This window comes from Athene cunicularia (genome assembly GCF_003259725.1).
Source record: "Athene cunicularia isolate RWA chromosome 7 unlocalized genomic scaffold, athCun1 chr7_part1, whole genome shotgun sequence".
In the NCBI taxonomy this organism is placed as follows: Eukaryota; Metazoa; Chordata; class Aves; order Strigiformes; family Strigidae; genus Athene; species Athene cunicularia.
Window position 1 is genome coordinate 25,504,466 of NW_020799107.1, and position 12,547 is coordinate 25,517,012.

Here is a 12,547-nt window from a genome sequence, read left to right on the forward strand (position 1 = left end):
CTAGGTGACTTGACTCTGGTCAATAAAATGGTTCTCATCTCTTAACTCATAATTAAAGTCTGAGACTATTGCTTTTTCATTAAAGTTTGAGTGAATGGCTGTTACCTTGAACTTGCTGTGAGGTAAAAGCACACCAATAGTTACTGTTCTTCATGTGCAAGGCATCCTTCAGCACAGTAACTCAATAATACACCCAAGATCCCTAAGCAACAGAGAGCCTGCTCTTTGCTTCACTTCTCAAGTGTAAGCTGCAAATGTGCACACAAGTATTTGCATACCCTTTATTTTGTCTTTGTGGATTTATGTGGATGGACATGTTCATCTTTCCCTTTCCCTAAAGCAATAACCAAATCAGCACAGTAATGCATAGGAAGCAAATTATGGAGCCAAATGTGTGCCAATGATCCATCTAAAATGCTGTGTGTCCTTATTTTTCATTTGGGACTGACAAAAGCATAGTGTGGTGTTCCTTGGCAGACATAAAAAGTATTTACCAGCAGTGTTTTGCTCCTGTCATGCTTTGGTCAGCCTGACTGATAGAGCCTTTCAGCTCAAGGTCAGGTCACTTCTGGAAGGCCTACAAGATAACCCACATCACAGGATACCGTGATTGTGGTTAATCAAAGATCTTCCTTTCCCACAGCCACTAATTGTGCCTGCTTCAAAGAGACTCATCCAATGTTAAAAAAATTATATTACTTTACTGTAACTACTACTGGGAAAAAAATACTGCAGCCTGCATGAATGACAATGACAGAGCTGCAATTTAACCTTGTGTAACTTGCATGGAGCTTCTTAGAAATGGGATCCTTTCACTGTTGTGCAGCAGTAGCTCCTCGTCATTTACTGCTTTCATTTTGTTATCACAGCAATTCCCATGGAATCTCATACATTTGTTCTTACTTTGGGTGGGAGAATAGCTTTTACAAACCTTTATCACGATCTTTTTGCCATTTTCCATTGTAGTAGCCTAGGTAGTGGGTTTCCTTCCCCTCACTATCAGATTCATTAACTAAAAATGCTATTCAGCAATCCATAATCTGTGCAGTAGAAGAGCTCCCTACATAAGAACTGCATACAAGACATATAAATCACCTGCAATAACCAACCCCCCCTATATATGATTCCCTATCTGTCTTTGCAGTTCAGTGTCCTCTCCCAATACCCAGTCATTAATGTAACGCACATCATTTTACTAAAAGATGGTCTGATGGAAAAATTAGACAAAAGATACAAGCACTACTGAAGGTGGCTCAATATCTGTATTATTTTGATGAGAACAAAGAGTGTTTAGGACATTGCCTGTTCTCCAAGATAACTCAGGAGCAAGTGTTTTAAATGCAATAAATATGCTCTTTCTACCTTACAGTGTATTTCACTCTGAGCTTCATTTAAAAAAATCCAACTATGAAAGACAAGACTATTTTCTAGGATACAATCTCCTCAGCAAAGAGTTCTTCGTTTAATTTATAACTTGTTCAATACCAAGGTGTGGTGCTTATGGAAAAATGAATAGTAATAAAAAACATATTTTGGGCAATCTAGACAGACTGCTTAGACGGATCTGTAGACTGCAACTATGGTGAAAATGTTAGCAATGGGCAGTTGAAAGCAAGAACATTATTAACCAGTTCGCAAACACTTCATGACTAAAAGCTGAAGGTGTTTTGCAACTGATAAATTTTAGATTAAGCCACATAAGTCTGAAGTCAGCTACCAGTGCTGGCTGATGACATGGTATATGAAGGCGTGACAGTGCTCCTCTTTCCACCTAATACCACAGATTGAAACCAGAGGGAAGGGAGAGAGGGAAGAAGCTTTTTTGGAGGAAGCAGCTCCCCTCCTTAGTTAAGGTCTGGTCCTGACAGACCCCAAATTCTGTTCTACTCGGAAAGACAGTGTTTGCAATGTATACTAAAAGAAATGTAGAAAAAATGGATAATAGCCTTAGAAAATACACTGAAGCTCCAGAAAGAATACAAGTGAAATGTCCCCTTTATTTCTTTAACTTAAAAAGAAAACCAAATGTCTATTCACAGCTGCTAGGGAATTAAAATTATTTAAATAAATAATCCAAGCAAGGAATAGCCATTTAATATGATAATAAACCACAGGCACACTCACAAACCAAAAAGCTGGCCGTCCACATCCATCTCCAACAACCACCTCGAAGCCCAGCTTTATGCGACATTTATTCAGTGTACAGTATCTGTACTGCATTTTCAGCCTCCTATTCAGCTGCTGAGTCTACAACCACCTTTGCAGTCCCCCTCTATATCAAACTTGAGGCTTGAATTCTTTTGCTGTCCTTAGTGGTAAAATCTCTTGGGCAGATGTCCAAGTTGCAGCCCTTTTCTATTCAACTGCCTATCTGCAGCATCAGCTCTATCCAGCATCTCTAAGAGAAATTTCCTCCAGAGATCTTGTGACTCATAACTGATCAGCATGAAAACCTCTCACTCTCTACTGCTTCTTCACAGTAAACTCACTGTTTATTCATTTTAATACACAAATGGTCAAAATAAGAAATGTCTGCATACGGAAGTCAGTTTTTGTACGTTTTCCTCCTCTGCAATTGCTGCTGTGCTCCAGGTAGTTATCAGATAGATGGGCTAAAATGCTCTGCCAGAAACTCAATTTCCATACCTGCTGCCCACCCTTTATCCCACCTCAGAAAAAAAATCTTTTAGCATGGCTGGAACTAGATGAGTAGGGATTTCCTGATTAATAGCACCTTCATTGTTCTTGTAATGAACACTGGTACTCTCTCTGGAGGTATCTTATCTCTGTCAATGCTTAATCCTCTGATTATATTTCTTCCCCTCTTATGGGCACATACTGTTTAACTTGTGTAATCAGACAGAATATTACCAAACACACAAACCTAGGTAGGCACAAATAATTCACACAAATAACACTGCTAGCTCCCACGTTTTCCATGTTTCAGATGTGCCTCAGGAAGTTCCAAACTAACAAGAAAAGCAAATACAACTCCCACCAAGTTGCCCCATTTGCAGTTCTCACTTCATTAAGGAAATCTTCAGTTTGGAAATCTCCACCCAGGCTGCACATGTGGCACTAAAGAAAGATAAGTCAATAGTAAGAGGTCTCAAACCATTTTGGATCTTCCAGATGAAACTCATGGCTTAAAACTGAAGCAGCCATTTCAGAGTGACACCAAAATATACCTACAAGCAGGAGAACAGTTTCTTTCTTGTACATGTTTCCAACTCATTGGCAGGAGTGGTCCCATCTAGTCTTAAGGCAATTCATCTATTGTAAATATGGGAGGAATATTCAGGGAGATCAATACAATTTTAGTTGTATTCTCCTGTTGCTTTCTCTTACCACATCACTGCCTCTATTTCATCTGGGAAAGTTACTGTGAACAATGATAGGAGAGGCCCTCATTGAAAAACAATGTTAAGCATGCAAGAGTGAGATCAACCATCTTCCAAATGACAGTGGCACAGAAATGTATTACATTATTTCAGACTCTGAGATGGCTTGGCTAATGGCTTCACTAATATATCCTTACAATGCAAATTTTTTATAGCATCCCAGGTCTCATTCAGTTACAATATAACCCCTGAAGGCTCTACCCATCTTCTTGAAGACATTTCTAGCTCACATTAGCATATAATGGAGGTTCCTGGAGACAAACTGATTGCTGCCTAGGGACTGATGCCTTTAGGAAAAAGCAAAATACAGATAGATGCAACTTCAAGATACAAATTCCAATTTAAATCCACTCTATATCCCTAGTGACTACGAGTTATTGTTAAGTGATGACTCTTATCTACTTAGTTGGTAGCATCAATCCATCACTTAGCTACATAACACTCCATCAGTCCCATCAGAAGCTTTCCCAGTTGGCATACCCATTTGGCTCTCAAAAAGTGCCTACAAATGAATGGAGACTAGGACCAAAACTATTCCTTTATCTGGTAAGCCTTGCATATTACAACTGAGATATATTAACAAGGTATCAAGGAAAATGTCATATATATATATGCAACATCTTCCCTACTGGCAATGGGATGCCTTTTGCATGTAGTGCAAGAACTGGCTGATACCTCATTGAACAACAGAGATATTGCTGTGAAGATATGCACCAATGTATTAATTCTAGACCTCAGTCACCCTGTCTGTAGAAATAACTAGAAATAGAATAAATATAACATCTGTTTTCCCAGGAATGGCATAGGAATCATTAATCCTTGCTAGTAAAATGCTTTGAAATCCTAAAATTCCAAGCACTTTCCCTCTAACACTTCTTTCTGTTTCATCACTTCTCTTGCAAAAATTGAATGTGAAATAATATGGTCATGATGCTGTGAAGAAAGTAAATTTCACACAGTGTTGTTAAGTAAGATAATGTGATGTAATCCTACCACTTCCATAGGAACTAACAGACTCTCATCCGGAGTCTTTGTGCAGACCCTACAGTCTAAGAAAGAGGTAGTCCAGATGAAGAAGGTTAGAAGAGTAGAGAAAGACTAGCTAGGTGGAGCCTAAAAAACCATGACTTAAATAGAACATTTTTTAAGAACTGGGTTTGTCTGGCATAGGAAAAACCCAAGATTGAAGGGAGACAAGATACTTTAGACAAAAGGGAGAAAGTGCATGGCAAAATGTATTTTGGTATGTGGTTGGGAGGGCAAAGGATGTACAGGGCACAAATAAAACAATGCATAACCTCTGCAGTGGCTAGCAGATTGCCACCTTGGAGCACACTTCCTGAATCTTCCCTCCCTGCTATGAAACTCTATCTGTCCATGGATAGAATATGACTAGTACTGTGTGGCTACAGAGAGAAATGAATCTGTAGTATTTAAAGTCAAGTGCAAAAATTGTCCTCTCCCACAGCACATTCCTAGATGTCTGAATGAATCTGGAGGGTTAGAGGTGAAATTATTGTCCTGGTTTCAAGTGATTTTCTTAATGCTTTATACTTCTATAGCATCTTTCATCACAGGACCTTAAAGTATTGAAAACCACCACTGTTTTATAAAACCTCTGGAGGAAGGTGAGAATTATCATCACTTTACAGATAAAAAACCCAAGACACACTGGTTAACTGTTTAATTCTTTAACACATTCAGGTTTGTGGATATGGAAGCTCAGCTTATATGAACAACCAAATTATGTAAAAGACCAGGACCACACACACACACACACACTACAAAGCAATGAAAGAAAACTGAGGTGCATGATTCTTATATGTTAGTGTTACCCACCATACTTGCTACTAAGAATAAACACACAAGAAAGAGAAAGGTGAGTTCCACTGTTGGCCAAATCCCATGTCCTAAAACCAAAGCCTGCAGTGAAAAGTAATGTATTAGAGAGTGAACAATGATAATAGAGAGGCAGAGGATTGCAGAACGTAAAAAAGAGAGTTGTGACATGTAATGTCTACCTCAGTCTCACCTAAATCCACCATCTTCAGACCTAGCCTAAACTGGATCATCTTTCCATCCAAAACTGCAGAAAGGTATTTTGCATTCCAGTGCAGGGCTGGCCAGTCACCAACCATGTTACAGAAGACTGCGGGCTGCTGTAGAGACATCACAATTTCCTTGGTTTTCTCAGGAGTAAATGGTTTGACATCTTCACCTATGTAAAGAAAAAAGCAGCTGTAGAGAGATGATTTATGATACATGAAGTGTTGCCTACCATCTCCCACAGCATAGGAAACATTAAGAACTAACACCTCCTATGTTTATGGTTGTTTTATTACATTTGTAGATTTTTTGTAAGTCAATTTTCTACTGCAAACACCGAAAGAACATTCTTACACTAAATTAAAGTTTGAAGTACTGTATTAGCACACAAAACATTAAAAAAAAAGTAGGCATGTGCTTAGAATTTTCACTTGTAGCTTAGGCAATAAAGCACTGTAGTCAAACTGTTTAGCATTAGGCTAACAATAAAAAAACCTTACAAATAATGTCCAGAGTTTAGAGATCATAAATTTTATGAGTTACAGTCTTTCTGCATGGGATTCTTTCCAAGAAGTGTAGTGCATTGTCCGAGATAGCAAATCAGGTTCCTATGCATTAGATTTAAATCAAGGAACAGCAGTGTAACTGAAACAGCAGGTATTTTTAAAGTGTTTTAAAATTTCTTTTCATCTACAGAATTTTAGAAAAAGGAAATTGTGCCAATCCAAGAACTAAACTAACCCAAGATTTCCATTTACTCCTTTGCTGTTTAGAGATTTATATGCCCCACTGAAACTGTCAAACTGAAATGCTGGCAACCTTGAATAAACTCGGCACTTTCAGAACAACTTTTCTTTAGGGACATATTGAGAAGGAAAACCTGATTTAAAAAAAAATAACAGCTCATAACATAATGTAATAGAGCTGAAGCAGTGGACTACAACTTTAGATCATAAAAAAATCCATCCATTATTTTAACCTCTATTGAAGTTAACTCATCCAGAATTTTTATCCATATAATGCCTAAGATTTAACATACTGAATCGATACGTATGGTTCCCCATGACTCCTAGCAGCTCATTTAAAACAAACAAACCAATTCAGTCACTCTATTTAGGGGTCAAATTATTGTCTGGCATGCACAATGGATTAAATATATACAGGACAAGAAATTTCCCCTTACTGCTGGGTGCTTATTTTGCCTCTTGCTCCTCCCTGTGTGTGGGTGGTGGGACAGGTAGTGGAGAACCAGCCAGTCCCACATGGGACAGCCCTGCAGTGCAGTGCAGGGAAACAGAAGAGCCACAGGGAACAAGGTCACCGAGGAAGGTTCTCCAGGATCATTTCAAACATAACAGTTTAAAGTAAATATAGCAATGCTGAACTGCAAATGGCAGGAATTAGAGGAGCCCTGTGGACACTGTATGAAATACCTCTTTGGTAACTTCTGTGAGACTCCCTTCTTTTGACAGCGTTTACATTCCAGCATGGCTGTACTCTTTAGTTTTCTAAATTAAGCTGCTGTCTTCACACAAATTCAGAGGGAGGTATCAGGCCTGGGGTTTCCTAGAGCTGAGTGGTCCCCTCTCCATGGTCTTCCAGGGAAACTGAATCCCTTTCTCCTTTCACTCATGAAAACTCCATCTTAAAGTTTTAAAACTAAAGACCTCTGATATTTTATCTTCACAGAACAAAATTTTTAAATGGCTTCCCTTTCTTATGGCAGATGACAGGAGGGAGTTTGGGTTTTGGTTTGTTTTCTGCATTTCCTCTCATACGCAGAGCAACACTTGACAGGATGGTGTTGCTGTGACACAGAGATGTCTATGACACTTGGCCTTCAGTCTCGCGCTCCAGCAACTTGCACAACCAGGACATAAGGAGGCCTCACGGGGACCGTATGTCTTACCATATGGTCTTCCCTACCCCTGGAAGGATGCTCTGGGGGTTTCTGAGCAATAGGTTAGCATACCTAGAGGGAGCAAGTCCAGAGAAGGCAGAAAGACCATCTGCAGACACAAGGACATGTGCTGGTGCAACCACCAGGAGCTGGCTGGAGGCATGGTAAGAGGCTAAAAGCTCAGCATGGTTTTTTGCAGTGATGCTGTTTGAAGACTAAGGCAAGACTCAGTCCAGATCTAAACACTCCCAGGGGGTTTTTAAAATTTCTGTCTTTAACCAGTGCAATTTTAGTGTTGTACAGAGGCGGATTTCATGATGTGGTAGCTAGCTGGCCTTGCATACTTTTCAGATTTTCCAACTCATAAAAAAGAAATTGTTTCTGCTTAGGCTAAGTTTATCACCACATGGCTATCTTTTTAACTATTCAATTGGTTTTGTTTTAAGGGTAGTACATTTAATTACTTTAGAAGATGTAAAGCCAAAGAAATGCACGAAATTGGTGGCACTTTTACAGAGGATTTTGTAAAGCTGAGTTTTGTTGCAACAGCTTCAGGTTGACTTCAGTCAACAGTTGGGATGTGCTATGAAAGCAGAAATTTTACTGGGAGACAGAAAAGCTCATTGAAGCCAACTGTTGATTCTGTGTGGCTTTCTAACGTGATTTCCACATGCATATTATGCTTTTGAAAGGTGTGGTTTTAACCACAGGGAACATACAGTGGGAAGCTCAGAGCTCAAGCTACTGGGAGACTTTGTATCAATGCCAAACAAAAAAATACAGCTAGACTAAATCGCCTCTCCTCTACTGAATGTTAGATGGAGGTTTTTGTCATGTCACCAAGCTTTATTCAGTTGTAAACCTACTTCCCTGTAACACTTAGAAACAATGACAGAAGACAGTCTGTCTTGGTAAGATGCTAATCATTGCTATCTTCAAATAGTATTCAAATCATTGTTATTGAGTATATATCTTTTCCTGATAGAGATAATCATGTAAAATACATATGATATAATCAGCAATGGAGTTTGAAACGTTTTAGAAAATTTAAAGCATTAGATAAATGAACATTAGGGTTTTTGCAAAGACAAATGGGGATTCTTGGTGAGTTTGTGAGAAGAATCTTTAAGTGCCTTGATTCAGTTTTATGTATTCCTTGGTGAGAACAGCAGTCAGCTAAACATAATTCTTTCCCCATAATATTTGTCATGCATATCTAAATGCCTGTTAGAGAAAAGGCGCATGATAAAAAGTAAATATCCTATACTACATCAAATAGATATTATGATAATTTGGACAACTGATGACCAACAAAGATTTCTGATGGAACTATATGCTGTAGGAGTGGTAAAAAGTAATTAAAAGAGATATCTGAAGATAGATATCTGAACGCATCTCTTGAAAGAGAGATTAGCAGAAAAAATTGTAATTTAAAATAGTAATAATCTTTTCCTTGGTTATTGTTATCATAGCTTCATGAGGACCTCAGAAACTGGGCTCTTGCTTCTCAGTATTTCCTAAACTGAAATTGATGGTTACTACTTCTTAGGCAAAACCAGTTTGGACACAGATGTGTGTAAGTAGGTGGAGTATAAATAAAATGTGTTGCAAAGAAACAGAATGTCCATGGCACATCTTGGGCATTAGATATCAAACTCCTAGGGGAGATCAGGTAGCAGGAGAGAATAGAAATGCATATTCCCTTTGAAAAGATAAGCTCTGTTGGAGCCTTCATTTTCTCAGTTGTACTGTGATCCAAAAGAGAAAAGGAATACTTTAAATTAGTTCTTTCTATCAGGCTCAACAAATGATGTGGCTTCACAGTACAAAAGGAAGCAAGAATAATTTGTCTCATGTTTTGACTTTACACAAGGCATGTACAGAATCCAACCAGGAACTGAAAAACTGAACCAAGTTTTAGCTCAAGTTTTGTAACTCTGACAGCTTATATAACTGGCAAAAAACGTTGGTGTTCTTTAGAAAGGTAACACATTGCGAAATAGAGCTCTTCCAATTAAAAAACAAATATGAAGACTCATCCGGATGCGGCACAGAGGGCATGTAAAAGAAAAGCGATGAATTGTCTCTCTTCAGTAGACTTTGTGCTTCTAAGAGAGAAAATAATTTCATGTTCTGATTAACAGTTTTTCTGAATAACTGTGTGGGGTTTGGGAATAAAGAGTTTAGCACAGCAGGCTGTCTGACGAAAAGTGGACTTGATCAAAGTTGTTCAGAAGTTAAATGTACTGTCATTAGAAACTAAATGTAATGTCATTCATTTAAAATAATTTAGCAAATTAGAAGAGTTCATTAGTGTGTGGTAGTTGCCTTCTGCCAAAACACCCTGCTGCTTAAATACGAGATTTAATTGAGAGGTATTAAAATTATTCTCTAAAAGAGGGAGTACAAGGAAATCCTGGTAACATATTTGGTATAAGCATCATCAAATTGTTTTTCTTCTAATTCTGTAATGCTTCATTATCCTTATTTCTTTTAAAAATATTAAAAATTAAAAGAAAAATTTGACATTTTGAATACATTACTACAGAGCAGTCAGGTCACTCAAAAAATTAACTAACCTTCAAAATCTTCACTATCCAACAACCAGTAGGGAGAAAAGAGAGGTATGGGGGAGGATGGGGAAACTCCCCAAACCGAATTGACTTGATTTGGAGGTCAGACTTAGTGATTTCACAGTACATTAACTCTGTAAATTAAAAAAACAACTTTAAATAATCTGCATGTGATTACAACGTTATGCACTACAATCAGCTTACTCTGGGCAAACAGAACGCATCTAAATATATACAAGTTGTTTTCAGGATATACCACATGAATCTCTAGGTATTAATTCTCGAGCAGTTATTGATGTTACCATTATTTTTGGCTCCAGGAATGTCATTACTGCAGATGTAGCATAGCTGGGGGGGATCTAACCTCGATCTGCATAGGTATTTTGGCTATGGAAGGATAGTTAGGAGTTGCTTGGAGCCTCTCAGGATAGACCGGTCTGCACTGGTAAGACTGGCACCTGAACCTTACTCTGGTAGCCTGAAGTCAACACACCCTTCCTTGTCCTCTGTGCCTGCTACCGCAGAAGGAGGACATCAACAGAAGAGGCCAAAAGAGGAATTTGTATTTGCACCCACTTTCCAGTCCTCCTGTGGAAGGTCTGAGCATCTTACAGTTTTTCTTACAGTAAGCCTGAGTGACTCAAGACATGAAGTAAGATAAGAGCATGGGCTATGCCCTCAAACCACCCTTATGAAAAACAAAAGGAAATAGCTGCCAGACTTGTTAGGGATGGAGTAAGGGGTTGAGCCCAGAATACAGCACTGGGAGGGACTTCCCAACCCTGCTCTAAATGACAGCATACCATCTCAAGCATACATTTACGAAATTCCTCCCTAAATTCCCTCGGGCTCTTCCTAGAAAGCTCTTCCTGAACCCCTGGCCAGCTTCTGTCTGTTGTCTCTTCTCCTCCCATCCTGCAGTGCACTTTCAGGATGCAGTCACATTGGTTTTCAGCTGACTGGATGTTGAATGACCTCTGGTCTCCTCTAGCAGAAGAAAGGCTTTCATTTCCCTCCTTGTCCTTATAGCTCCTGCGATTTGAAATACTCCCTTCCCCTCCCACTCCCCCAAATCCAGGAAAATTAGGATATGTGCAAGTGAGAGAAGTCATACTGAATGTATTTCCAATTAATTTTGTATACCTCTTATTGGCAAAATTGCTGAAAGCAAAATGAAACACAATGAAACTTGTCGGATAAATGGCATTTCATTTTCTTTTGAAGGAGAAAAATACGGTCTTTGACCAAAATTTTCCATCAGGATATAAAAGAGTTTCTTCAAAGGAAAGACTGTTCTTCCTTAAGCTAGGCTGCTACAATTCCACCTTTCTGTCTGTTTGGGGTGTAAATTACACCCACTTGCTACTGAAGAAATTTAGTAGTAAAGGCATTTCTTCCCAATTCCCCACTGTCACTGATACACATTTCTCACAACATTTCCTAATAGATAGGAAATTTAATAACATTATGATTGAAGGTAAGGGAACTGGCACATCGGGGAACTAACATCTATATTTCTAAGAAAAAAGTTTGTTCATGTTGTAAGTAAAGTTTATTTCTCTTTTTCTATTCCTTGTTAGTAGTAAATATGAATGCACTACTCGTACATTGATGAATGCACTGTATAAAATTTACTGCCAGAAACTGTAACCATGTATGACTACTGTTGTCTTATCCTGCAAACTTGACTGACAAGAACTTCAAAGTGACAGCAACAAAAGAATCTAAATCTTCTAAAATACACCATTTTCCCATAAGCAATTGTAGTAAATAGTCAATAGTATTCTAAAAATATGGTTTTTTCCCATAAGCCATTGTAATAAATAGTCAATAATACAACTGTGCCTTTTGAATTTGATCCACAAAGGGGTTATGATGGAAGTATACATGACTGATCACTATTATACCACATAGGATACAAATTATGATTAATGACTGAGACAATTAGAGACATAATTGTCAGAATGGAATTATACTTTAAAAGAATAAAACAACTATTTCTGAATTGCATTAATTATTGAATTGAAAGAAATGAGAGAGACCTACCATGTGAACCTCAAGAACAGTTTCTGAAATGCACAATAACCAACATGCACAATCAGTGTATTAGATTCAGGGATTGCCATTATTATAGGCATATTAAACAGAAAGCATTGCCATTATCCCATCTGTTTACATCATTCCATTTCTTTCACCATGGGTAAAATAAGCAGGAGTGAGCTTAACTTTTGTTTCAAGTTGAAATTTCTCTTTATGAATGTTCTCATGCAACAACATGGAATTTGCCTGTGAAAAACTGTTAACAGTCTATGTTTTGAATCTGGGTGTTCATATAAAGAATGTAAAATCTTGCTTTGACATAATGTAGAGTTAAGGATACATTTGTCCTAATACAGATTACCAAAATGTGAACTACCAAACTCTTCTAATTTAATTTTAAACCTTAACATTTAATTGTTAGTTCTGTTTTTTAATATAAATATTAAAACATAAAAGAAACTGTTTTTACTGAAAAAGCACAGCCTTGTTACACAGAAGCTTATCTTTCACAACTTTATAATACAACAAGCAGCTGCTAGTGGTGTCAACATATCTTTACCATCTTCCCTCCAGAGATTTTCTTTCTC

At 38.0% G+C, this 12,547-nt stretch overlaps 1 protein-coding gene across 3 annotated transcripts in view; it reads right to left on the bottom strand.

Annotated features, from left to right (window-relative positions):
* The window catches only part of HSPBAP1 (HSPB1 associated protein 1), a 31,290-nt gene extending 19,472 nt beyond the window's left edge, over window positions 1-11,818 (bottom strand). Inside the window, exons 1-3 of one of the 3 annotated variants that reach the window (XM_026852833.1) lie at window positions 9,927-11,809; window positions 5,434-5,619; window positions 495-577 (exon numbers count right to left, since the gene is read on the bottom strand). Coding sequence is in view for 2 of the 3 variants with exons in the window: in XM_026852832.1 (XP_026708633.1) it covers window positions 5,434-5,572 (139 nt within the window). In the remaining variant the exon portion in view is untranslated. Of the gene's footprint in view, window positions 1-494; window positions 578-5,433; window positions 5,620-9,926 lie in introns of all 3 variants that reach the window. The other 2 variants (XM_026852832.1, XM_026852831.1) reach the window with 2 other exon arrangements.
* Between the last annotated feature and the right edge of the window lie 729 nt (window positions 11,819-12,547).